General features: G+C 46.3%; 1 protein-coding gene across 1 annotated transcript in view; it reads left to right on the top strand.

Moving 5' to 3' along the window:
- The window catches only part of ADAMTSL3 (ADAMTS like 3), a 200124-nt gene that overhangs the window by 65178 nt on the left and 107358 nt on the right, over positions 1-27588 (top strand). The window contains exon 6 of the mRNA XM_055002297.1: positions 21695-21821. Within this exon, the coding sequence (XP_054858272.1) occupies positions 21695-21821 (127 nt within the window). The remainder of the gene's footprint in view (positions 1-21694; positions 21822-27588) is intronic.

Genomic DNA, 27588 nt, shown 5'->3' with positions numbered 1-27588 from the left:
TTTAAAAACAGAAAAGTATGTTTTAAAACATATCATAAATGATGACCATAATCTGACTCCAGAATTGAAAGAGGCAACCTAGTTGTGCTATTTTGGAGTCAAGGTGGACTGAAGTTTCTGGGGTAGGGTTTTATCGTTCAGTTGTTAGTTTGTAACTCTGATTTACATATCAATGCACAGTAAAATGATGGAATTATAGAATGTGTCACTTGAAATTGCAGGTGGGGGAACTGATTCCTCCCATTTTTTTTAAAAAAAAACCCTCCTTGCTTGAAGTAAATTAGCATAGCAGAAAGAAAGTTTTAGCTCAATAGTTGTCCACGGGGCTTTTTTTCTCGGAAAAGAGGTGGTGGAACTCAGTGGGTTGTCCTCGGAAAAAATGGTCACATGGCTGGTGGCCCCAGGGTTTCGAAACTCCGTTCCACCATGTTCTAGCTGAAAAAAAGCCCTGGTTGTCCATCTCCCACCTCTCTAGTATTTCTGTCTCGAAATCACTGTGCTTCAATAGTCAGGCATAGAGTGTGACTACAAGTGACTTTCTTCACGTGGAGAACACTAGATTTTTCTCGCAAGGTTACGTGGGAAGTGAAGTCCGAGTGGTCCTTCCCCTCTGTTAGAATCGCTGCCTGAAGAGCCACAAAAGGGCTTTGTTTGGGGGCGGGCAGCTGCTACTTTCTCCCAGGGCGTCCTGCAGGCTGCTTGGAGAAAGCGGCCACGTCGGTGAAGCTTCAGCCGCAGCGACAGTGGAAGGATCTGTTGCAGATTCTTCTGCTGTCACTGCAGCTGAAGCTTCACCGATGCTGCCGCTTCCAGAGCAGCCCCCCGGGAGCAGGCAGCCTGCAGGACACCCTGGGAGAAAGTAGCAGCTGCCGGCCCCCAAACGAAGCCCTCTTGTGGCTCTTCAGGCAGCGATTCTAACAGAGAGGGGAAGGACCACTCGGACTTCACTTCCCAGGTAACCTTGTGAGAAAAATCTAGTGCTCTCCACGTGAAGAAAGTCACTTGTAGCTTTGCTCTCTGTGTTCATTTGGAATAGCACTTGCTTTGCTGGCAGAAGGTCTCAGGATCAGTTCCTGGTGTCTCTGAGTCTCTCTATGTGAGACATCTTACACGAGGATGCTCAAGTGTAGGGAGACACAATGTTAGCTGGAAAGTGTAGTTTAAAAAGCTGGAAAGCGTAGTTCAATTCCACCTCTCTACATGAGGGTAGTTTAAAATGACAGAGCCTGCTGAGATTTATCCTCAGAGAGTTTGTTAATTTCATCTTCACCTCTCTGAAGGCCCTTCAATTTCACCTCCACTTCTGGGAGGCGAAGATGAAATTAACAAACTCTCTGAGGAGTTAGATCCTCCAGCTCTGTCTTTTAAATCTACTCTAGTATAGAGAAGTGAAATTGATAGAGCCTTTGGCTCTGTCTTTTTAAACTACACTTCCCGGCTAACACTTGAGCGTCCTCATGAAAGATGTCTCGTGTAGAGAGACTCTCAATTGAAACGTTTTCAGGTAGCATTTACTGTGGAAGAGCTTCTTTTGTCTGCGATGGTGCAAAGCCACTGCCTGTCAGAGCAGAAAGATAAGTCAGCTGGCGAGTTTGTTACACATTTGCTCTGAGGTGTACACACATCTGCTTGACCCACTGTTGTCCAGCAGTATGGAAAGACGAGGCTGAATTGTATCGCATTTTTAAAAATTGCTGGGAGCCGTTCAGGAACCTGTGCTGAGAAGGGGGATATAACTTTAATACGTGAACACACACGCAAGAAACCAGGGCATTCCCTGGCCTGTGCCTCACTTGGCGTGTCATCCTAAACAGTTTTTTTTTAAAAAACCTTTTCAGTCCATTGAAGTCACTTGGGTTCAAACGGTATAACTCTGCTTAGGACAGCACTAAGTTCGGAAAGAACCCTCCTCCCTCTGCCCAGCGTGTGGCCTTAAGTCACAGTTAATGGAGCAAGACGTGAGTAATGGTCAGGATCGACTCAATGAATTAGGGTACCATGCAGCATCAAAGAAAGTTCAGGGCTGTAGTGCTGCTGTGTTTTTTAAAAAAAGAAATAATGTTGTCAGAGCTGAAGTATGTCAGACGGTGAAGTGCTCGGTGCAAGGAGAAGGTCAAAATGAACACTGGATGTAAATCAAACTCTCAGTACTTTGAAAAGCAGCAGCCAAGCCAGGCAGAGAGAGAGAGAGAGAGAGAGAGAGAGAGAGAGAGAGATTAATTTTAGAATCTGTACAGGGGAATAAGACGTATTCTGGCTCAACAGTTTATAAACCACACCTCTTGGCCTGAATGTTCATATCCTCCTTCCTCTTTGCGCCGATCTTTTCCTTTTGGGATTCAAAGGTGTCTCTTCTGCTCTGTCCCCATCCTTGCCTTCTGGGGACCAGGATCCATTCAGGGGTGCTTGAAGTGACTCTTGTTTAATTTGTGTCTTGTAAGGCAAATACGAAGTCAGGGGCTGGTTTGGATTCCAAACCGTTTCTTCTGCATTTTTCCTAAGGCAGGAGAAATGCCCCAAATGAGGGAGGTAACTCTTCTCACCTGTTGAGGTGCGTTCCTGTGGGAGATAAGGCAGCTTGATGGGCAAGAAACAGGGTGGTGGTGAGGAGGTTCAGAGATTCAGCAGTTGCTGATAGTATTCCTTTCCAGTTCCCCAAGATCCCCCTCCCCCAACTCCTGCCTCTGGGCCGCTGCTCTGGGAGGCCGTTGATGGGTTTCTCAAATGTGGGCAACCTGTCCCGCTCAAATCGCTGCTTGCCTCCAGACAAGAAGCTCTGGCAAAAGTGGGGAAGGCAGAGGATGGCATACCAGGTGAAGAACTGCCCTTTTCTCTTGCAATGTTGGAGAATTGGAAGGCACAGTACATCAGACTGGTGCATGCTGTAATAAGCATCTGCTGCTTATACCTCGCTCAAGAATAGGCCTGCAGTTGGACATACGATGTGCTGCAGCAGAGAACGGGTATGGCTTTGAGCAGGGCTTTTTTCTGGGAAAAGTGGTGGTGGAACTCAGTGGGTTGCCCTCAGAGAAAATGGTCACATGGCTGGTGGCCCCACCCCCTGATCTCAACTCCCCTCTGTCTGGAGATCAGGGGGTGGGGCCACCAGCCATGTGACCATTTTCAAGAGGTTCCGGAACTCCGTTCCCCCGCGTTCCCCCTGAAAAAAAGCCCTGGCTTTGAGTATTTTTATGTTGGGGATTTTGTGTGGGAATGGCTGGGGTCAAGGGAGCGCTGTATGAGGCCTCTCACTCCTTTCCAGGGGCCTAATAGTGCAATGTGAATGGGCCAACAGAGAGATTTCCTAACATCCTTTGGAAGATGTGGGCCTTAGATATTGCACCACTTTCTGTCAAGTCCTTGTCCTTTCCCACTTTCCCTCCCCCCTCCCCACCAATCTTCTCATGATATTTAAATCCCACCATCTGCTTAAGAAATGAACATTCTTGAATGTGGTCGGTGCTGCATTAACCTTCACAGATCGAAATGAAACATCCTGTATTCATGGTTTTCATTTAAATCTAATTCCTTGGCCGAATCCAAATGAGCACGAAGGAGAACTGTAGAAACAGCTGTGGAAACTTCTGGGTGATTCCTGGATTTACATTTTGTGGAATATTTATGAAGTTTCATAACCAGCTCTAAGGTATCAGGAATCAGTGAGAGCCTTCCCTCGGCCGCTTACGTTCTTCTGCCACGGCCACGGCTCGGTCTCTTGTCATCGTAAAGTATTTGCTATCCTACTGTGGGAGAATGACCAGTATTGATTTCCTCTCTCCCCCCTCCCTCAAAAGGAGTGAGTGAGTGGCAGTCTAGCTGTTAATACAGTTTTAATGTGTGTATATAAATAAATAGTCTTTCGTCTAGTGACACGGAGACCATCTGTATTTGCCTACAGAAAGGAATGAGATCTCTTTTGTCAGTGGTTTTAAAAACTATGTTCTGCAGAACCCCTGAGGTTCTGCAGAAGCAAGGGCTCCGCAAGGAGAAATTCAGTGAGTTGAAATTCATTTAGGGCAAAGGTCATCTTCACACAATTCATAGTTAACTTTGGGGAGGGGCTGTGGCTCAATGGAAGAGTGTCTACTGTGCATGAGAAGGTCTCAGGTTCACTCGCTGGCATCTCCAAGTAAAAAGGATCACTCGGTAGGTGATGTGAAAGAGCTCCGGAGAACCGCTGGTGGTCTGAATAGGCAATATGGCCCTTGATGGACTGATTCAGTATAAGGCAGCTTCATGTGTGTTCAGCTTGCTGTTGTAGGGTGTAGTTTGACTGACTTTGAAATGGGCATTGACAATTCATGGCGGATCAGTTCTTGAAAGACTATTAAACAGGACTCTAATTTGGAGAACCAAGTTTGATCTCCCATTCCTCTGCTTGAAGCCAGCTGGGTGACCTTGGGTCAGTCACAGCTCTCTCAGAGCTCTCTCAGCCCCACCCACCTCATAGGGTGATTGTTGTGAGGATAATAATAACACATTTTGTAAACTGCTCTGAGTGTGGCATTAAGTTGTCTTGAAGGGCGGTATATAAATCGAATGCTATTATTATTATATCCCTGAATTCTGGTTGCTGGGGGGGGGCACCAACAGGGGTGATAGGGTTGGCCTCTGAGCCCCTGCTTTGTAGGCCTGTTGTGCCAGTTACTGTGGAAAACAGGGTGCAGGAGCTGCTTTGGGCCCAAATCAGGCTGCTCCACAGCAGCCTGATTCAGCCTGATTCAGGCCCAAGTTGGCCTAAATCCAGCCGCTGCAGAGAATAGGAGCGCTCCTGCGTCTTGCAGCGCCCCGAATCCAACTGAATCAGGCCAGGTTCAGGCCAAATCTGCTCAGGGGTGCGCCCTGGGAGGCGCATTCCCCCTCCTCGCTGTCCAGGCAAGTGGGGGCGGAGGATGGAAGCACGGGATTCCCCACCCCCAGCAGGGAACTGACATTCCTAGAGAATCCACAGAGGCCTGACCAGGGTCCCATGTGCTCCTAGAATGCATCCCAGAATCCTTTGTAAAACACAGAGATTCCAACTGTTCAGGGCTTTTGTTTTTCTGAGTGACTTTGTTCCTGTGCTACATCAATCACCTGTGGCTTGTGTAAGTGGATCTTTTGCAAAGTACGTGGAGAGGAGGTTGCTGGTTGCACCCCTGCCTGTTTCCCCCGTGCTGCTTTCCAGCTCACTTGAGCAGGTGGGGAGGGTGACGGGTGCACATGTGTAGTAGTGCTAGAATGGTGAGTCTTGAGTTGTGACCCCCTTTGCCCAAAAGGTAAAGCCTCAGTACAACAAGCGGAAGTTCAGCTGGGACAGGCTTTCCATGCTGAATGCCGGTGGTGGTGGTGGGGAACTATCCCTGCTGCATATCTGCCTATTATGGACCTGCTTAAAAACTCTCCAGGGTCAAAGAATAGCCATGTTGCTTATGATCATTCGGAATCTGGAGCCTGCTCTTGTATGATTTCAGCCGCTTGGGAGATACTTCCCTGCCCGAGATTGCTTCTGAAACGGCTCCTATATTAATAGAACATGGGAGATCATTTGGGAGTGACCAGCCACATGGTTACTTCCCTCACCCAAACGACTTGCAACGAGGCTACTTGATGGGACTGCGTACAACCATACGAAGTTCTCCGTCAGTTAAGACGAGCATGGGTGTTCCCTTGCTGTGTGAAGTAACACAGAACCTTTACTGTGGTGGCACCCAGTGATGGAAAGCCCTTCTGTGATTTGCCTGGTACCTTGTTAACTTTCAGGTGCCAGGTAAAAGCTTCTCCGTTTAGGAATTTTTTTTTCCTGAAGTGTGATGTTTTCTTCTGTTCTTACGTTAATATTTCTTCTGCTAATATAGCAAACTAACCCTGGTGTTTTATCTGCTGTTTTTATTGGCTGCTTCTAATTTGTTTTATGCCAGCTTTATTTTATTTAGGTTTGTTTATTTAATACCCATATCCTGCTTTTCTCCTGGGACTCTTTCTTTGATTTTGTTTTATGGATTGTCTTAAGATGTTCTTAGGAATTGTTTCAGGCTCCTTTGTTGATTTTAACTTGGAAGCTTGACGATTTTTTTTTAATGGAAAGCGTAGCCTGTAAACTAACAAACACACTCCATCCTGGGGGAGAACAACCTGGCCTGTGAAGTAACTGCATTGTTACGTATAATCTTTCCCATTCTGCTGTTATGCCGTGGGAAGCAAGTTGGTTGGAAAGGAATCCCACACCTCCCAGGTACCATAAGAACAGAATTTGATTCAGCATCTTTGTATTTCTGTATCTGATTTTTGTATTTGATTTGTATTTCTTTGTATTTGATTCAGCATCTTTGTATTATCCTTGACAATAACTGTTTTTTTCTCCCCGAGAAGCCTGCTAATAGATCCAGAGGAGTTAGCTGTGTTAGTCTGTAGTAGCAAAATAGTAAAGAGTCTCGTAGCACCTTTAAGACTAACCAACTTTATTGTAGCATAAGCTTTCGAGAACCACAGCTCTCTTCATCAGAAGCATAGCCTGCTAAAACGCACATGTGCTCATGAACTGAATAAACTGCTATGCCTATGGCTGCATTTCTGTATAAGGGGATTTCTCATCCTGTAATGATCCAAGAGATGTGTCGGGTTAAGACCTGGAAGGCCCAGGTTTGAATCCCCACTCTGCCATGGGAGCTTGCTGGGTGACCTTGGGCCAGTCACATTCTCAGCCTAACCAACCTCCCAGGGTGGGTGATGGTTGTGAAGATAAAATGGAGAGGTGTGTGTGAAATTTGCAAGCTACTTTGGGTTCCCATTAGGGAGAGGAGTATGACTAGCTGCATAAATAAACTTGCCGTGTTGTGTGGTGATACATTGTGCAAGTGTCCCCTTCTGGTCTGAATATGATTTCTTCACCCTTTCCTCTTCTGCCTCTGGTGGGCATTTAGAAATAAATTTAATGGTGATGTGGTGTGCAGTAGCACAAGTTTTGGGTCCAATAGCACTTTAGAGACCAACTAGATTTTCAGGATATGAACTTTGAAGAGAGTAGTTTACTGTACATGATATGACTTAGTTGTTTGTATAGTATCAGTAAGTTACATGGAAGGAAGAGGAAGTAGTTAAGCGAGAATGGCTATTGCTTGCAGGGGTCATTTCGTAGAAAAAGAGCTGCAGGAACTCATTAGCATAACTCATTAGCATATGTCACGCCCCTTGACACCACCGGAAGTGTGTCATTGGGATACCTGATTTGCATATGCCACACCCTCTGACATCACCTATCCTGGCTGTTTTGGACCCAATCCTGGCCATTCAGGGCCGAAATTGGGCCCAAAATGGCAAAAAGGGGCTGAAAATGGCTGAAAAGGGGCCCAAAATGGTCAGAATTGGGCCGCTGCTGAGCAAGAGAGTGATCCTCTACCTGTCAGAGGCCCAATCCTGGCCATTTGGGGACCAATCCTGGCTGTTCTGGGCCTGATCCTGGCTATTTTGGACCCAATCCAGGCTGAAAAGGGCCCAAAATAGCTGAAAATCAGGTGGGTGGGACCACCTGACATGTGACCTCTTTGGAGAACTACCAGAACTGCGTTACTGCGCGTTCCCCCTCAAAACGAGCCCTGATTGCTTGTATTGCTAAAAAGTCATTGATTTAAACCGCTCTGTTTTGCCTGGATGCAGTGTAGATAAAGTAGGCTTGCTAGCTTTCAAGTACATCCTGGTGGCCTCCCAGAATTATCAGTTTCCCTAGAGAAAATGGCAGTTTCTAAAGGCATAATCTATGGCCTTATATGCCGCTGAGATCTTTCCCTTCCCCAGGCTCTCGCCCCAAATCTCCAGGAACTTCCCAACCCAGACCTGGCAACCCTAAACCAGAGGGGGAAACAGCGGCTGGGCATCTTTTCATTGTGTCTGGGCCGAGATCTCGCTAAAAGAATATTTTAATGGATTTTAATTGCAGTAATGCTTGCCAGCGTGTGGAAAAGCTGGGCAAAAATAATAATTAAATTTAAAAGCACCTTTGCCTCACAGATGTTAAACCACTGCATATTTTAACTGCTTCGCCCACTTCACAAACATCTGTATTTTAATTTTCATTTCCATTACATATGGAAAGGGGCACCATATCACTAATACGCTTTAAAACTGTTTATCACTTTGTAGGAGTTTTCTGTAATCAGACCATTACAATATCAGTCGCTTCTTATAGTGACACCTTTTTATGGCTGTTTTTAATGCTTAACCCGGTCCCCGTTTTGTCATAACCCTGTTTTTATATTTATTTCATTTAGGCAATTTCATGTTTTTTTCCCTTTAAAAAAATCACCTCTAACAATTATTTCTGAATATGTCCTAAAAGCTTGCAGATGTTTTCCCAATCTGCCTGTAATATTTATAGTTGATCCCTTTGCTCAGTAAATAGCCAACAATATGGGGTAGATTAACTTGAACAAATGCCTTAATCGTTAAAATCTTTAGTCCTTTCTGGCTGGCTGACCCGGAGTGTGAAGCTGAGTGAGGCAATTCTTTGGGAGAAGCTATTGGCCTACACCCTCTTCTTGAAAAATGGAGTGTTCTCCATAAATCTACGCAGCCCCTTTTCAACTCATGGCAAATTATTGTTGTTAACCATTCCTGAAAGACAACTCCTGCCCAGGGAATTCAAAACAATATTAGGCCTCAAAATCTGACTCTGGGTAAGTAGCCTGGATTTTATTCCTCCCCCCTGTTGAATATGGTTACCACCACCTTTTAACCGAGTTCCTGTAATTTTAAAATTCTCTGGCCTTTCCACATAGGAAAGGTGATCCAACCTCTTACTCATCTAGGTTGCCCTCTTCTGTACATATTTTAGCTCTGCAAATCTTTTTGAAATACAATGAGATACATCTTTGCCTCTTACAGTCTGCCTAAGCTGTAGTGTTTGCCCTGATCTCCTGTCTGTCTATGAAGCCGGTTTCTGATATTGTGCAAAACACATACCATTTTAAATTAAAAAAACAAACCTTAACCTTTCCTTGTTAGGTCTGGAGCCATAGCTTAAGGACAGAACAGTCTTATAAAGTAGACAAACCCAGTGGGCTTAGCCTGGAGTCACTCTGCTTCAGATTGCGCTGAAAGAGTCCTTTTGGCCCTTCTCCCCTAATTAAGGTTGCCATTTATGCAGTGGGGCTGGGGCAACTCTTACCTGTGCTGTGCCCCCTGTTGCCTGCCCTTGCTCCAGTGAATGCAAGGGGGAAAGGCAGAGCCAGAACGGCATCCTGTGATGTCACAGTGTCATTTCCGTTGAGGTAACTGGAAGTTATGTCATGGGTCACTATAAGATTCACGTGAAGCTCCATGATTTCCCCCCAATATTGATGGACAGCTTAATAAGGACAGGTGAAAAGAAGCATAACTTCAAAGCATAACTAATTCAGGTTGGGTCCCTGGGAACTGCTGGGCGGGGCAGGGGGGAGGAAAACTTACTGTGCAAGCGTGCAGAGCGCTCATGTGCTCTAGAGCCTTCCTTGTCATACTGGGAATGATGTCATTCCCAGCACAACAAGGAAGGCTCTGGAGCATGCAGGAGTATGCTCTGGAACGCCTGTTCCCCGCACCTCCCTCCTCCCGCCAGGTAAGAGGCAGTGTGTGTGGGGGGGGTGGCTGAGAGATGAGGAACTCGTGCCATGACCGGGGGACTGGGGACCCTAAATTCATGCCATACAAGATAATAATGAAGGGCAGATGCACTCCAAGCCAGTGACAGTACAGGCTGCAGACTGCAGAGAGAGAAGAACTTGAGTTGCTACAAATCTTTTTTTTTTTTTTGCTCTATGTAAATTTAAGAATTCCTTTGGAAAGGACATTAATGGGTCAGTGCTGTCTCTGAAGTCTTAAATACTTAGCCAGGCTAGAGTTCGAGATGTGTCTAACTCTCCTAGCTGCGTTGTTCGGGTTCTCTTATGGGAACCCCAATTTGCTGCTCATTAGGGTACCCCCCCCCAAATTTGCTGCCAGTGTTGTCCTCGGCCAACCTAATAAGAAGCCTTATGAGTGACCAGTTTCCCAGAATCACAGGCTGATTCTGGGTTAGGAAATTTGTGGAGATTTGGAGGGGGGAGGGGGGAGCCTACGAAGGGCAGGGTTTGTGGAGAGACCTCAGTGGGGTATAATGCCAAAGCAGCCATTTTCTCCAGAGAAACTGATCTTGGTAATCTGGAGATCATTTATAATTTTGCAAGATCTTCAGGCCCCACCTGGAGGTTGGCATCCCTAGGCCTAGCAGTTTCCATTAATCATTAGTGCAGCTCATATGTGACTCAGATATAGATCAGGACAGAAGCATGATGCAAAGCTCGGTCCAAAGAATATAACGTGTGGCTAAAAGCATAGCTCTCGGAGCAAGATGGCGTTGCTTGGTATAATGTGGGAGACTTAAGATCTGTAATGGCTCCCCCCCCCCACATACTAATATTATCCAGAAGAAGTAAAAAATTAGTAGGAGTTGATATCAGAGCTGGTCAAATCTTGAATTTTTGGCTGTACCTAAGTATTTTCCCCAGAAAGCCAGCATTAACCCACTAAGGTTGTTTCTAGATAAACTGTATTTAATTTGATTTGTTGCCCTCCCCCCTTCCTCCCGAAAAAACACCTTAGCTCAAGACTTTGGAGGTGACTTACAGGAATAAAACCAATAAAATGAAGCAATTTCCAATATGTTAAAGGCTAACAATTAATAAAAAGAAATCAATAACAAATGGTATGATCAGCAAACAAAAATGTGAACAGACTACAATGTAAGCAGGAAGCTTTAGATTGCAAAAGTCCTCGTTTCATCAAGCTGTGATATTCTGTGATGTTCAGACACACACATCTTGTCCAGCTGGGGCTGGTTAGCTCATCACAAGCCAAGGACTAGAAATCTCCGTTTGCAGCTGAAAATAGTTTGGTACTGAAGCATAGAAGATTTAAGCAGGGCGGAAACAGGAAGTGTTCAAGTTCCATGGAGGTGGGAGTGAGAAAGGCGGTGCCCAAGCGTGGCAACAAATTGCATTGGTGCCTGATTGTTGTTTAATTACAGCTTGCAGCATGCAGCCTTAGCTTAATGATAATTGTGCTATCGTTGAGCTTTAGCAGTCGTTTTTAACAGAGTTGTCTTGTCCAGACTAGGAACATCCAGCAATGAACAATTGACTGCTGTAGGGCAATGATAGAGCCACATTCAGTATGGTAGATGCATAGGGTTGCCAGGCCCCCTTACCCTCCTGGGGAGAGGGGGGTCCTGGAACTCATCTCTAAGAGCTCCTTGGGTGTGCGCAGTCCTAGTGTGGCATGATGACATCACTTCCAGGAGTGACATCGCCTTGCAGGTACTGGGAGTACTCCTGAGCTTTGTGCTGGGCCGATTTGGGCTGATCCTTTAAGGCCCAGCCTGGCCCGAAGCCTGGGAGCACTCCCAGAACCTGAAAGGTGACTTCACTCCTGGGAGTAACGTTGTCATCTTGCACCAGGAGTGCACCCCAGGAAGTCTTTTCGTGCATCTTTTCGCCCACTGCCCAGGTGCAGGGCTCATTTCGAGGGGGAACACACAGGAACGCAGTTCCGGCACTTCCCCAAAGAGGTCACATGTCAGGTGGCCCCACCCACCTGACTCTCGGCCATTTTGGGCCCATTTCGGCCTGGATTGGGGCTGAAACGGCCTGGATCGGGCCTCTGACGGGTGGTGGATCACTCTCCCGCTCATCAGCAGCCCAATCCTGACCATTTTGGGCCCCTTTTCAGCCATTTTCAGCCCCTTTTGGCATTTTGGGCCCAATTTCGGCCCTGAATGACCAGGATTGGGTCCAAAACAGCCAGAATAGGTGATGTCAGGGAGTGTGGCATATGCAAATCAGTTTTACTAATGACACACAGGTGATGGCAAGGGGCGTGGCATATGCTAATGAGTTCCTCCAGCTCTTTTTCTACGAAATGACCCCTGGCCAGGTGAGCAGTGGCAGGTGTCAGCTTGTGGCTAGATAAGGCTCTTCCTACAGGTTCCCTTTCCAAAGCAAACAGGAGTCCATTGATTGAACAAGGAAACTTTACTGCAGAAAAGGTCCATTATAGTCCACTGTCCTGAATAGGAGACTCAGGATGGTACACAGTCATTGTTACCAATGAAGGGCAAAGCATGAGGTACAAAGTAACAATACCCATCTGGATTTGCCTCCCCCCACAGTTCTCAAAACAACATCTCTCAGTCCTGGGAAGCTGCTCTCCTTCAAGGCCAATGCTTGGTGGAACGGTGTTAGACAAAACAGTCGCCTCCGGTGGGAATGCCGCCTGGGAACTGGTGCACCTGGGAAGAAAGCACTTAAACACTAGAAGCATTAGAAAATGGAGTCAGTACAGTTTAGATATACACTGGACCTGACATTCTGCCCCCCTTAAAACAGATCCCCCCCTGGTTTATATGGGTAGCGAGTATGAAAAGCTTTGGTCAATCTAGGAGCATGAACATGTACAGAGTTCACCCACTCATCGTACCCAGAATCAAAGTCCTTCCATCTAATGAGGTAAAAAAGCTGATTTCGTTTGAGTTTAGAGTCCAAAATTTGTTGCACCTCATAGTGTATTTGGTCGTCAATCAAAGTTGGAATGGGTGGAGCTTTGATGTGCCACTTGTCATCGGTAGGAGCTCTTTTTAAAAGACTGACATGGAACGTATCGTGTACGTGGCGTAAGTTCTTGGGCAAGGTTACAGCAACAGTCACTTTATTTATTATTTTGCGCACAGGAAAAGGTCCCAGGAATTTCAGAGCGAGTTTGCGGCTTGTCTGAGCTAGTTTCAGGTTCTTTGTGGAAATATACACATGATCTCCAGGTTGTAAATCCCATTCGGCCACACGATGGCGATCTGCGTATTTTTTGTAATCCAGTTTGGCTTTTTCAAGATGTTTCTTAATAAGAGTCCATTGTTGCGCCGCCTCCCCCCACCACGAAGATACATCTGGCAAATTAGAGGAATGGAGAGGGGGAGCGTCCAACGGGAAGGGATTGAAGTGAGCTCCATAGACAATTTTGAAAGGGGCCTCTCCAGTTGAAGCGTGTACACTGTTGTTATATGAGAATTCGGCCAGAGGGAGAAGGTCTACCCAATTATCTTGTTGGAAATTAATGTAGCAACGAAGAAACTGTTCTAGTATCTGGTTTGTTTTTTCGGATTGTCCGTCGGTTTGTGGGTGGTGGCTTGAGCTGATGCCTTGCTCAATATTCAACATTCTCAAAAGCTCCCGCCAGAAGTTGGCAACGAACTGTCCGCCGCGATCCGAAATCACCTTGGACGGAAAAGAATGTAATTTTACGATGTGTTTTAAAAATAAATCTGCTAGTTTTCGAGCGGTGGGTATAGCAGTACAGGGAATAAAATGAGCTTGTTTGGAGAACAGATCTACCACGACTAAAATGCAATTATGTCCTTTTGAAACAGGTAGATCAGTGATAAAGTCCATAGATATTATTTCCCAAGGTCTGTTGGGTGTTTCCAATGGTTGCAGGAGACCCGGAGGTTTTCCTTTTCTGGTTTTGGCGCTGAGGCAAACGGGGCAGGAACTAACATATTGGGAAATGTCTTTGCGCATGCCCGGCCACCAGAACTGCCTTTGGATTAGATGCAATGTTTTCAGATACCCATAATGACCAGCAGTGGGAGCATCATGACAGCGCTGCAAAACCTCCAGCCGGAGGCTGTCTGGGACATAAAACTTGCTCCCAGCTAGCCAATCCCCCTGTGGGGATTGGACTAGTTTGTTTCACGGAGCCTTATCCCCCTCCTTTTCCACCTCAGTTTTAAGTTTCGATTTCCACTCCTGGTTGGCCGGGAGGGGTTGTTTGGCTCGACTGCGAGTAGTCACCACACCCCCAAGTTGCGTAGGCGAGAAGACCGTGTCGACAGTCTCCTCCCGTTTGCTCCTGTGTTGGGGCATGCGCGATAGGGCGTCCGCCAAAAAGTTAGTCTTGCCCGGGAGATAATTTAGAGTGAAGTTGAATTTGGAAAAGAATTCCGCCCATCGCAATTGCTTGGCATTCAGTCTGCGTGGGCTTCGGAGGGCCTCCAGATTTTTATGATCTGTCCAAACCTCGAAGGGGTATCGCGCCCCCTCCAGCCAATGTCTCCAATTAGTAAGGGCTGCTTTTACTGCAAAAGCCTCCTTCTCCCACACATTCCAATTCCTTTCCGCCTCCGAAAATTTTCTAGACAAGAACGCACAAGGCCGCAACTTTCCATCCTCCCCCTTCTGCAGTAAAACTCCCCCTATTGCCGTATCGCTGGCGTCGACTTGCACTACGAAAGGGGACTGTTCGTTGGGGTGGGAGAGGATGGGTTCCGTTACAAATTGCTCTTTTAGGCATTCGAAAGCAGTTTGGCAATCGGAGGTCCATTGTAGTTTGGAGGAGGGTTTTTTAGCTTGGTCCCCTTTATCTTTTGTTTTCAACAATTCTGTTAAGGGGAGCGTGATTTGGGCGAAATTTGCTATAAAGTCTCTATAGAAGTTGGCAAAACCCAGGAAGGATTGTAGTTCTTTACGGGTGGTGGGTGTTTGCCATTCTTGAATCGCTTGTATTTTGGTTGGATCCATTTTTAAACCCTCTTGGGAGATGCAATACCCAAGGTAAGTGAGTTCGGTTTTATGGAATTCACATTTGGACAACTTGATGGGTAGTTTATTATTCATCAAGGTGGCCAGGACCTTTTGTACCATTTGAATATGTTCTTCCTCTGTGTCTGAATAAATTAAGACATCATCAAGGTACACCACCACCCCTTTGTACAGAAATTCGTGCAGAACTTCGTTTATCATGGACATAAATACAGACGGGGCTCCCGTCAATCCAAAAGGCATAACTAGGTATTCATATTGTCCGAGGGGCGTATTAAATGCGGTTTTCCACTCATCCCCTGCCTTGATACGGACGTGGAAGTAAGCATCTTTTAAGTCTAATTTTGTAAAGATCTTACCTTGGGCCACGACGTTGAGAAGGTCTCGGATGAGTGGTATAGGATAGGCATTGTTGGTGGACACTGCATTAAGTCCTCGAAAGTCCGTGCACAGTCGTAGTCCCCCATCCTTCTTTTTCACGGAGAGAACCGGAGCGGCGTGGGGGCTGTTGGCTGGGCGGATGAACCCTCGTTGGAGGTTGGTGTCGATGAATTTCCGGAGCTCTTCTCGTTCATGGAGACTCATGGGATAGAGTCGTCCTTTGGGCAGTGAGGCTCCGGGTAAAATTTCCACCGCACAGTCCGTTCGTCGGTGCGGGGGTAGAGTATCAGCTTCCTCCTCGGAAAAAGCGTTTAGAAAAGGCCAATACGGTTCGGGTATTTGGTTGATTTCTTCTTGAGTAAGAAGGGCCTTTTCAGTATGAGTTGGATCATTGCCCCAGTTTTGGTTCCAACGGTGATTTTTGCAGTTGGCATGACTGAAGGTGATACATCCTTGTGCCCATTCTATGTAGGGATTGTGATCACATAGCCACTTGCTGCCTAGAATTAACGGGTATTTGGCAGTGGAGCTGATGACAAAAGACCTCTTTTCCCAATGTTGTCCCATGCCTGTGATCACTGGGATGGTCTCAGTGGTAACAGGGTTCATATTGGTGCCATCCATTTGTTCAAAGATTACTGGATTTTGTAATTCCCGAGTTGGTAAGACTAGTCCATTGACTAGAGCTGGGGCAATGATGTCTCTCGAACAGCCCGAGTCGATAAGGGCTTGCACTCGGATGTGCATTTTTCTCTCTGGGTTGATTAGAGTTACTGGCATGAATAAGATGGACCCAGGCGGCCGGTTCCGTGTAGGGACGGGCTTGGGGCGGATCTGTCGTTTGGGCCCTTTTACGACAGATCCATCTCGTTTCCCGACTGGGGGCTTTCTGGATTGACTTCTGCGTTTGGGGAAGCGGGGTCGTATTCCATAACTTCTTCCGCTTCCAGTCCTCTCTCTGAGGCGGGCCTTTGGGAAGCGCCGCGGCCTCTGTTCGCGCGTGGCGCGGGAATCGGGCGTTGGAGAGTAGGAAATGGAGCAAGGGTTGGGCGCCGTAGTTGAAGCGGAGGTCTTTGCACAGGCCGGTAGGGGCATTGTGCTGCAAAGTGACCGGCTTGTCCGCATTGCAAACACAGCCCTTGTTGCCATCTAGCATCTCTCGCTCCACGGGTGGCGTACCCAGCTCCCCGTCCTCCCTTCTGTAAAGTCAAGGGTCTTCTTTGTCCCGTTTGTTGTTGTTGTTCAACCAAACGGACTTCCAAAATGCGATTCTCAACTTCGCATGCAAGTTGGATCCAACCTAACAACGTAGGGGGATTGTCCTGCATGAGGGCTCTGTCCAAAAGTCTCGGGTTTAGTCCTTGCTTGAACAGAATGATTTTGGTGGACTCCTCACACCTAGGGCATTTGGCGGCCAATTGTCGGAATTTCGTGATATAGTCTCTCGCCGACATGCTGCCCTGTTTAATGGCTTGCAATTCTGTTCGGGCCCTGGTTTCCTCTAAGGGGTCTTCATATTGCGCTCGAATAGCATCCACCAACCCCTGGAGAGTATTAAGTTCCGGGGCCCCGATATTGTATAGTCCTACATACCAGTCCGCTGCTTTGCCTTGTAAGCGGGAGCCGAGATGTTCAATTTGACTGGCCTCGCTGCCGAAGAGGTGTCCCCACCGGTTGAAGAATTGCACGACTTGCACTAGGAAAAATCCCAGTTTGGAGGGATCCCCATCAAAAGTAGCTTCCAGTTTCACCCAACCCATCGGGAGGTCTTGCCTCGGAGCCGGTGCTGGGTAGAAGTCCGTCGGAAGCATCAATGGCACTTGAGGTATGGGGGGACCCGGTTGTGGTAGCGGTGCTGGTTGCGCTGGCGGCGGCATCACCGGTTGAGCCGGGGGTGGCGGCCTCGGCTGGGCTGGCGGTGGTGCTCTCGGCTGGGCTGGCGGTGGTGCTCTCGGCTGGGCCGGTGGCTGCAGTCGTGGTCGGACAGGCGGCTGCAATCTCGGTCGGGCTGATGGTGGCAATACAGGAGGTGCTGGCAGTAGCGGTTGAGGTGGAGGTGGCCGGTGCGGCTGAGTAATGACCGGCCGCTGAGGGACGGGTTGGTGGGGTCGTAGTGGTGTAGGCCCCACCGGTTGGTTCGGAGGTGGTATTACGGGCTGCTCAAGTGGCAAACGTATCGGTTGCTGCGAAGGAGTTAGTTGCGGTCGAAGCGGAAGGGGCCGCAGCGGCGAAGGCCTGATGGGTGGTGGGCCGCGCGGGCTTGCCCCTCTCGGCGTCGTGTCTCTGGGATGCAAAGGCTGGTCTTGTGGCGTCGGGGCGCTCGGGGTTTGTTGAATGGGAACTACTTCTAGCGGTCGTTGCGGTAATTCCTCCTCAGAAGGGGCCGGAGGCTCTTCCGTCTGATCCGGCCGAACTGTCGTTGGAGAAGCGGGAGGGGGTATCACCGTTGTTTCGGTTGGACGGGTTGGCCCTTCTTCCTCCTCTCTAGGCTCCTCCGCTGGAGTCTCCTTGGGAGATGGATCCCCGTCCGATTTAGGGGTTTCCGTCGGAGTCTCTCCAGGTACCTCAGCTGGAGTATCCCCGTGCGGCGGGGTTTCGTCTTTTCTAGGGAGTTCCGCGGGCGACTCTCCCGGTTCTCCAGGATAATATTCCTCCTCTCCCGAAGGCAGCGGCTGCTGCGGGGCGTCCTCCACTGGATAGGACATGACACTTTGGAGGGTGGCGATTTGTACCGCCATTTCTTCAGGTGAGATTCTCTCCCCTGCCCCCATCGCTGAGATTAGGTGAATGGCATGAGCCAAACTTTCCTCCATATCAATCAGCCTAGCTTCCAACTGTTGCATACGGCTAGGACCCGGTTGCCCCATCACGGAACCTCCTTCGGTTGTACTCACCGGGGAAAACGGCCCCCAAGGCGGAGGATCTCCTTGATCGACTCGTGATCTCGCTGCTAGAATTCCTTTGGCTAGGCCCGTCACTGCCGAGATGCCGGAATCTACAGCATGGGTGCGACTTTGCATTTGCACCCAACTATGTTCAGGAACTTCCGTTGGCTCTTTCCATGGGGCAAGTTCCGAATAATCCCAACTCAGGGCGCCGCGGCGAGATGTGTTCCCGTCCGTCTGTTCGGCCGTCCTGTTCCAAAACAGCCACGGTTGGCTGCTATCCAGCTCAGGGACAGTCTCTAGGCTTCGGCGTCCGTCCATCGAAACTCTTGGATGAAGCCCTCCGGCCCTGCGCTCTCGCGTTTCTCGGGGTCTGGCTCCCCACTCCGACGGGGTGGGTAGCGAGATCAAGGGGAGAGCGGTAGCCGTCGGCCTTGTCCCTTCACTGCTGAGGTCGATGAGAGGCGGTGTAGACGTCGAAGCTCCAGCCCCGGCTGGCACATGAGATTCTTGGGGTTGCACTGTTTGACTGTCGGGGGACGCATACGGATCAAACAAAGGATCCCTGTCCGGGACTACCTTGGATTCCGCTGGGCCCATCTCAGGCATGATTGGTAACAAAATGTCAGCTTGTGGCTAGATAAGGCTCTTCCTACAGGTTCCCTTTCCAAAGCAAACAGGAGTCCATTGATTGAACAAGGAAACTTTACTGCAGAAAAGGTCCATTATAGTCCACTGTCCTGAATAGGAGACTCAGGATGGTACACAGTCATTGTTACCAATGAAGGGCAAAGCATGAGGTACAAAGTAACAATACCCATCTGGATTTGCCTCCCCCCACAGTTCTCAAAACAACATCTCTCAGTCCTGGGAAGCTGCTCTCCTTCAAGGCCAATGCTTGGTGGAACGGTGTTAGACAAAACAGTCGCCTCCGGTGGGAATGCCGCCTGGGAACTGGTGCACCTGGGAAGAAAGCACTTAAACACTAGAAGCATTAGAAAATGGAGTCAGTACAGTTTAGATATACACTGGACCTGACAGCAGGGGGGTGGAGGTTGGGAGCAGGGGATCCTCTTCCCCCACCAGGGTCCCGACAACCCTATGATCCAACCAAGGTTCTAGGTTGTTGTGTCCATAGGTAAGGAGAAGGAGGAGCAGCATGTGAGGTTCTAGGCTGTCGATCAAATCTTTCTTCGTAAAAGCTGGACTGCAAACTTAGCATGAAAACCTGTGATTTAGAGTATGTGAAATCTCGCTAAGAAGCTTGCATTCTTCCGTGCCAGCACTTAGAAATGAAGGAGGGAAAGCAAGCAAACAAGGAAGGAAAATATGTGGTTAATGGCATGCAGAAGAGATGTGTTAATGTTCCAGGCATTGTCCACTAGGTGCCTTTGGCATGTATTAGTTCTGTGAATTTGAATATGATTATATATGGATATGTTCTTCAATTTGACTGTAAGATAATTAGTTGAATTAAGATAATTAGTAGAATAGAATGTATGATAGATAACACTGAAATATTGTTAAAAAGCCAGCATTGTTATTGTTAAGAAACGTGTAAGTAAAGGTAATGATAAGATAGGGATAATAATGAGTTTTTCATTTTTTTAAGATAAAGAGTAGAAACAGGTTTGAATTCTGCACATGTTGTTTATTTGAAAACATATGCCTTAAACAGTCTCAAATAGTAGTCTAAATCTTTTAAAGGTTATGATTTTTGTACTCTGTACTTTGATAATCCTTGTAGCACACAGCTTTGTATTCGTTTTCTTGTCCCCTTCCTTTGTCCCTTTTTTCTGTATTCCTTGTTCTGTTCTAATAGAGTAAAATAAAATAATATGTTATAAATTTTCATATATATATATATATTATATATATATGAAAATAAGTGCTTAATGGCATGCGGAAGAGGTGTTGATGTTCAAGGCATTGTCCAATAGGTGCCTTTGGCATTGGCACAGCCACCTTTTGGGCATCAAAGGAAGTGCAGCAGTGCCAATACTGCTACTTGCCTGGAAGTTTCACGGCAAGTTAACAATAATTACCTCTCAGGTTCTTGGCACAGTGACATAGAGTCCATTGCAAAAGCAGACTCTTTCGTTCCCCTCTTTGCCATTTTTGAAGGAGGTTTGGAGAACTTGTTCTGATATCATGAGAACGAGCTGGGCTGCCTTTGTGAGCAGAAAAATAGGAAAGTAATTTTTGAAACTCTCTTTGCAGATGTTTATCTTTCTGGCAATACTTTCCAGACGGAGAACGCTCTTGTATAAAGTGTGAGAAGGCTCACAGAAGAAACATTTTATAGACTCGCACCCTCCAAAGAGTCTTGGGAATAAACATAAGCCCGCCACTTCTGTCACTCATTTGTTATAGAGAAAGTGATAGCGGGAAAGGAACATTTTGGGGGTTGTTCATCAAGAGTGTGAACATGCAGTTGCTTGTGCAACTGGTTTTCAGGGAAATATTTGTTAGAGCTGGCTGGCAAAGCCCAAGAGAATGGAAACTAAAGCTGAAATGGGGAATTGGTTATGGAACAGTAGTATATAAGGGTAGGGTAGGGTAGGCTTTTGTGTTACAGAACTCTCCATCTGGCAGAATTTCCATGTAATTCAAAAACAAGCATGCTCTTGCGCCAATAAAATTCAGGCAAAGAGAAGATACCACTGAATGTATTTTGCCTGTGTTAATAGCTTGATCTTGTGATTTGCTGCACTTCAGAGTGTGCAAAGATCATTGGGAAGAAAAAACGGGCGAGAGGTGTAGAGTTACTGCATCAGAATGCCCCAGAAAATGTAAAGAGACGGGGCACCACCTCTGGTCTGGGTGAGGTTCTGTCAGCATTGGCAGCAGGAAACTGAGTGCCCTGCAGTCCCTTTAAGCCATTGCTGCTTTGCCTATATAGCCCTTGACAACTTAATCTCTGCTTTCTGGGGGAAAAAAACACTTTTTATCTACCTATAAATCTGCTGTTATGCTCTCCATTTCTATCGGAGGGTTACTAACCTCATCTCATACAAAAACTGGTACTTGCATCAGTTTTCCAAAACTTCATGGACTAAATTTGTGCCATTGGTTGGTATCTTATCAGATTGTAATATGCAACCAGCCAAACTTTCTTAATTCTTGGCCTGGGACCAGGGTGGGAGCTGAGGTTGTTGTAACATTCTTGAATCCCCACGAAGCAAGTCCTAAACAATACATTTTTCAGATACCTTGAGAGTATCATTCTAAGGAATAGTATTTGACTTACAGGTGACTTCTCTATTTCATAGGCAGGGATGCTTTAATTTGTTTTACTGTTACAACGTAAAACATCACAGTAGGGCCCCCTTTTTTAAAAAAATTAAGTTTGAGATGTGCTTTTGAGAGAATGAGGCCATCCAATAACATCAAAAAGGATAACATACTATTTTTTAAAAAAAATTCTAGAAGCCTTAGCATGCCTGTGGCAGCTTCCCTCCTCCTTACTGTAGTGTTGATATTGGCAGGCTGTAGGCTGTGATCAAAGGCAAGAAATTGTGACATCCTAACGAAATAAAGTCTTTTACACCAATTACAAAACTATGTTGTTATTATTTCATAGCACAAATTGCCAATCAATATGAAACAACACACAGAGTCTTCCTATGTAGACCTATACATGAAGTGCTAATGCCTTAATACAAAATGGAATTATCCATAAATAGTGTAGCATAACCATTAGACAGTTTTATAATTCGCTCAGAGTCCAAGAAGTTCTTAGCCAGGTATAGGTCTGGAAATGCAGGTGGAATTTTTTTTAAAATTCTAGAAGCCGTAGCATGCCTGTGGCAGCTTCCCTCTTTCTTACTGTAGTGTTGATATTGGCAGGCTGTAGGCTGTGATCGGCAGCTCGGAAGCCAAACCAAGGAAGACAATTGTGGCATCTGTGCTGGAGATGGTTCGACGTGCAGGCTTGTGAGGGGACAAGTGAAGGTGCATCTTTCGTCCGAAAAAAGTAAGTTTGCCAATTTAATTGTTCTTTGCTTGGACTGTTTGTTTGTGTGCAAAAAAAAAAAAAAGGGAGGGGGGAGGTCATGTTACAACAATGGCTGTTCCATTGTGTAGCTTGTTTGTTTATCCAGAGCTGCTGTTTATAAAGCATGTGCTATAGATGAAATGAAATCCTGCATATTTAAAGGACAAAAAATTTAAGGCAAGCATTTTAAGGTAGAAATTCAGTTTCTTATATCAGGAATAACAGGGTGGACCAGGACTTGGCTGGAGTCAGGAGATGATGTTTTGTTCCTTTCCAGTTCCTTTGCCCCAGCACCCCACGTCAAAATGAATACACACACACGATTATGTGGGGTCAACTAGTTGTTTATTTATATTCATATATTTAATTATTTAAATAGCTGATCTATGTCATTGTTATTTTAAAGGCGGGCTGCACTAGGCAACCTCCTTGGGTGCCCACCAGGCAAGTCCACGCTGGTTCCAAACTTGAGTGATGTTTTCGCCAGCCTTGTTTATCCCAGCCCGCACAGCCAGTCTGTGCCAAGAGATGCCCAGTGTCAGCTGCCTCTCCTGATGGGCCACAAGGCACCTACCAGGTTCGAGAGATGATGCTCAGCCCCAAGGGTGCTTCTACACAGCACCGCGCAGCCGCACAGTCTGTGATGGCCTATTTTGGCCATGTCCCCCATCACCATGATTCCTCCTGATGTTTGCCGATCAACCCTACCTATCCTGAGCAGCCCACCCTATTCCTGCTACACTCACAGGACCGAACTGATGGCAGTATTACCAGACTTCTTCCCCATCAACCACAGCAGGAAAATGCTTGCCAAGGGGATGGCGCAGCATGCTTAGTAGCTCCTACTGCCGCCCCTCTGATTGGCTGGCCCTAATCTTTACCTCACTAATGTCACCTCATGCCACATCTGGGTCAAGCTGGGCCGAGGCAAACTGGGCCATTTTGACGCTACTCACCTTCATCCAGAACGCTGTGGAGCGTTGTGAAAAAACCGCGGAAGATAGCACCTTCTCACATGAGTTTTGCGCAACATTGTGTGAGAAGATGCTATCTTCCACGTTTTTTTCGCGATGTTCCGCAGCATTCCGGATGAAGGTGAGTAGTGTGGAAACAGCCCAGGTCCCGTGGCTCTTAAGGCCATGAACCCCACTTCTTTTAGTCCCATCTACAGAAACCTGACTTATATAGCAGTCACAGCTGTGAACTATACATCAAATATGAGTTGTGGTTTCTTATTCTTTGTGCACAATGCTCTGACCCCTGCCATTTTAATGAGGAGTTAAAAATAATGAAATCTCCACACACATTTGAGAGACTTAATAAAAATATTTTGAGGTTCTGTGCTTGTCTGAGAACATGGATGGATAAATGGAAGAGATACCTGTAGTGGAAGCACACTGGCTCATCAGCAATGTGAGCTTCATTCTTGTATCTGAGGGTCAGAGATGGAGAGTTGTTAGCTTGCGCTGAGTCAGACCATTAGTCTTTCAAGGCCAGTCTTCTCTACTCTGGCTGTTCCAGTCCAAAGCTTTTGAAAATTCTCATACAGGAGGGTACGAATGTGAGAGCATTCCTTTTCTGTTTGGCCTTCACATCTGGAATCCAGAGGTCTACTGATCCCGTAAATGGATGTTCTATTTAGCAATTATGGCTAATTCCAACCAATTTACCTAATCCAACAATTTATCTAATCCCTCTTCAAAAAGAAAGAAAAGAAACTGTTTAAAGTTGTGGATATATCACTATAATTTGCATCAGTGAGTTTCGTTATTAATGTCTTGTGCAATATGTGCAGCTGTAGATGTGCAGTTGCTTTATTTTCCGTTGTTCAGCCCGTGATGTTGGATACCCACAGAAATTCTATGGAGTCCCCCAGATTTAGTGGATTAATTTTTTTTTCTGTGTTGCATACAAAGGGCACAGCATGAATACAATATAGTATGTTGTTGGAGGAGACTTGTTAAAAACAGAAAATTGGGACAGCTGGAGATTGGTTTGAGAAAGAAATACGCCAAGAAAAGAGTACGAGTTCTTGCTTGTTTCTAAGGCCGTTTCCACACGGCTTACATTTTGCAGCGTGTTCTCGCGTGAAATCGCGTGATAACAGCGTGATCTCGCGCAAAATTGCACGACAACAGTGTCTTCCTGGCACGATTTCGCGCGCGAAGGCACTGTATCCCGACAAAAGGTAAGCCGTGTGGAAACATCCTAAATCTTTAGTGTTTTTTATTGAAACATTGAATTGTTGCTAGTCCATTGGAAGCTTCAAACAGGGGTTTTGAGAGATGGTGGCAAGGGCCTGAGTCCCTCTGAATCTCTGTGCAAAATACTCCATTGCAGACTCCTACTGGCCTTGATGTTCTTTGGATCACAGCCAGAGTTGTACGGTTTTCTCATCATTCCAATTCAGTGAGTTTTTGTCAGGTGTTTCTTCCCTATACCTATCTTTGTTCTCTGCTGAATATTAAAAAAACCTGACATTCTAATTCATCCTAAGTGTTACTGTGCATAAGAGATTTTAAATTCATAGCTTTGTCACAGAATCATTACAGGGCTTACATTAAGAACACAACACCTTTTGGGTCCAATTGCTCATGTAGCATATGGAAATAGTTTGAGAAATGGTCCTTGAAATAAAGGGAATTGGGAAAACACGTTTTCTCTTAGCGATACCACATCAATTGAGGTGTGCGCAATATTTGCAGCTCTGAAGATAAGTCTTGCCAAGAGACAGCACATACCCTGTGTTAAAGGCATTTCAGCATCCATACAAAGCTGTGTTCCAGCTATGCAAAAACCATGCCCTGAACCTATCGGAATGGATGATGTGCAGTTTAGCTTGATAGGTATTTAAGGATAACTTTTACTAGCAGGACACATTGAAGAAAGCCACTACCCATTTAAGAGTGGGGTAATAAGATTGCCAGCCCTGCACTGGCAAATGCCAGGAGACATGGGAGCAGTGCCTAGGGAAGGTTGAGTTTCAGGGGATGTGATATCACATCCTCTGTGACATTCTAAGGATTTCCCCAGTCTCTGTGGCAAAGACCATAGAGACTGGAGAATTCCTAGAGTATCATGGAGGATGTGATATCACCGCTGAATGGAAGTTGGGAGATTGTGATGTTGCCTTTGGTGATGCTCTAGGGATCCTTGCAATCTCTATGGTCCTCACGGTTGAGACTCGGAAAATTCCTAGAGTGCTACCATCAGCACTATTATCCCCTCATTTTTTCCTCCCATTCCTCAAATCATAAAGAGCAGGGGATTGGGGCCAAAGTGAGGGTTCACCCATCACATGTGGGCAAATTGCAAGCTTAGTTTTGTACTTAGGGCTTTTTTAGAACTTACAACATGTGGCCTGCCAAACACTTAATAATTCCTCTGTTTTTATATTCTCAGGGCTTTTGCAGCTCTATAAAATGGCCTGACAGCTGTGTTTTGTCTTGATGGGTCATAAATTGGTCAGGCCCTCTTGTAGTATGTATATGTGCGAATATTGGCCGTTTCCACATGGCTTACCTTGTTGTGGAAAACAGCGAAATGTCGGGAGAAGACGCTGTCTTCTGCGATAACAGCGTCTTCTCGTGCGATTTCGCGCAATAACAGCGTCTTCTCATGCGATTTCATGCGAGATTTCGCTGTTTTCCTGAACAAGGTAAGCTGCGTGGAAACGGCCAATGGCTGTTTGGGTATAATTGATGCCAAATTTTAAAAATCCAATGATTCATTGATAGAGAGAGTTAGGATTACCAGCCTCTAAGTTGTGGCTGGAGATCTCCCGGAATTACAACTGATCTTCAGGCCACAGAGCTTAGTTCCCCTGGAGAAAATGGCTGCTTTGACAGGTGGACTCTGTGGCATTATACCCTGCTGAGATTCCTCCCCACCCCAAACCCTGCTCTTTCCAGGATCCATCCCCCAAATCTCCAGAATTGTCTCTACTTGGAGCTGGCAATCCTGTAAGAGAGTTTTTAAAAAGCCAGTGTGGTGCAATGATTAGGATGCTGGGATAAATTCCAACCCTGCCATAAACCTCATTGGTGACCATGTGCTGCTTGCACTCTCTCATTCCCTGCTCCCCCTCACTGCATTGGGATGAGGATAAAATACAGGAAGGAAGAAATTTTTGCGTTGCTCTGAGCTCCTTGGAGGAAGGGCTGAATATAAATCTGATTACAAAGAGTGTGAGCCCGGAAGTGAAAAGCAGTCAAAATATTGCCGTAATCCACCCAAAAGGGGGGAAAGGAGAAAAACAGAACAGAAAAATACACAAAGTCTGATTTATCATTGTTTTTTAATCCAATGATGTAACCCATTTTAAGGTGTTTTTTTTTAACAATAGGAAGGTAAGGAAGAAATTTGCTAAATGAATAAAATAAATCTAATTCCTTAGTCGGTTGGCAACTGTAATCCAGAAAGCTGTTGTTTTGTGAACTCAGAATGTTCTGCTAGAATCACAAGGTTAGACAGCTTTAGAAAAAAAGGATCTTCTTTGACTGTAGAAAGCAAGCTGTCAGTGTAATGTCCTGAGCGCTGGAGAAGTACACTTCAAACTCTCTTCTTAACTTTCTGGGGAAATGATCAAACGCTTTTGGCTGAGAGAATGATCAAACATTTTTGGACTAATGAGATTCAAAAAGGAAATGTAACAAGTTGTAAAAGCCTGCCTTGCCTCTGGGAAACTGGAATATTTTAGGGATGGAAGTTGGAACTCGAATCTTCATCTGTACTGGTTCAGTCTAGTGGACAGTTTTTCGGCTGGGTTTGCGTGGGGGTGGGTGGAAGGGTAGCCCTGCTTTACTGCTTGGCAAGGCATAGTAAGAAAAAGGTCTGTTCTTGTTACTATCAACAGATTGGATTGGGAGGGGGACAGAGAGTGAGAACTTTATTTCCCTCTCCCATCATCTTAGAATCCAGAGGACTTGATTGAGCCAAGCTACCAGTGACGCCTGATGCAGGTTGGACACTTTTCAGCTTCCCTCAAGTTTTGATGGGAAATGTAGGCGTCCTGGTCTTGCAGCTTGGCTCTCTGACTGCTGTCCAATGGACTTTTCAACTGTCACTTGTCCAACATTCCGCCAAGCTGCCTACATTTCCCATCAAAACTTGAGGGGAGCTGACAAGTGTCCAACCTGTGTCAGGCATCACTTGAGGGGAGCTGTCAAGTGTCCAACCTGTGTCAGGCGTCACTTGTAGTTTGGCTCATAGAAGCACAACTTTCCCTCCTTGGCCTTTGTGAAGCAGCCCCAAATGCCCCTTGCAGGGCTTCTTCTGATGGACTGGGTACCCCCAGGAGAAATGTGAGAGTGGAGTTGGGGGAGGTGCCACAAAAGGGGGCACTCGCTCCTCCCTTTTGCATGTACGGATGTTTTCTAAGAGATCCAACCCAGAGGTATTTCAGGGTTTTTTGACACTGAGGTTTCCCCGTGGTTTGTACTGCAGCGTTTCCCCCCTCCCTTCTTCATTTTCCATTTGTTGTCCTTTTCTGCTTTCATCATTGTCACCTCTACTGATCTTTTCCTGTGCACAACAAGATAAGAAGCATTTTCCAAGGTCAAGTTTCTGATACTGTGGGGTAGAGCCCCATGGAAGTTCCTCAAAGGGACAAGGGCAAAACTTTTAAACAGCAGAGATTGATTTATCACAGTGGCCACCAAAAACTTCTATGCTAACCTTGGCAGCTGCAGAAATGCAGAAAAAATGAGAAGTCTTGCTTTGTTTAATTACTAAAAAAAATTCGAAA

Source organism: Eublepharis macularius, chromosome 18 (assembly GCF_028583425.1).
Source record: "Eublepharis macularius isolate TG4126 chromosome 18, MPM_Emac_v1.0, whole genome shotgun sequence".
NCBI classification, from domain to species: domain Eukaryota; kingdom Metazoa; phylum Chordata; class Lepidosauria; order Squamata; family Eublepharidae; genus Eublepharis; species Eublepharis macularius.
The sequence above is the reverse complement of the archived record's forward strand: the minus strand, read 5'-3'. Positions and strand labels throughout refer to the sequence as shown.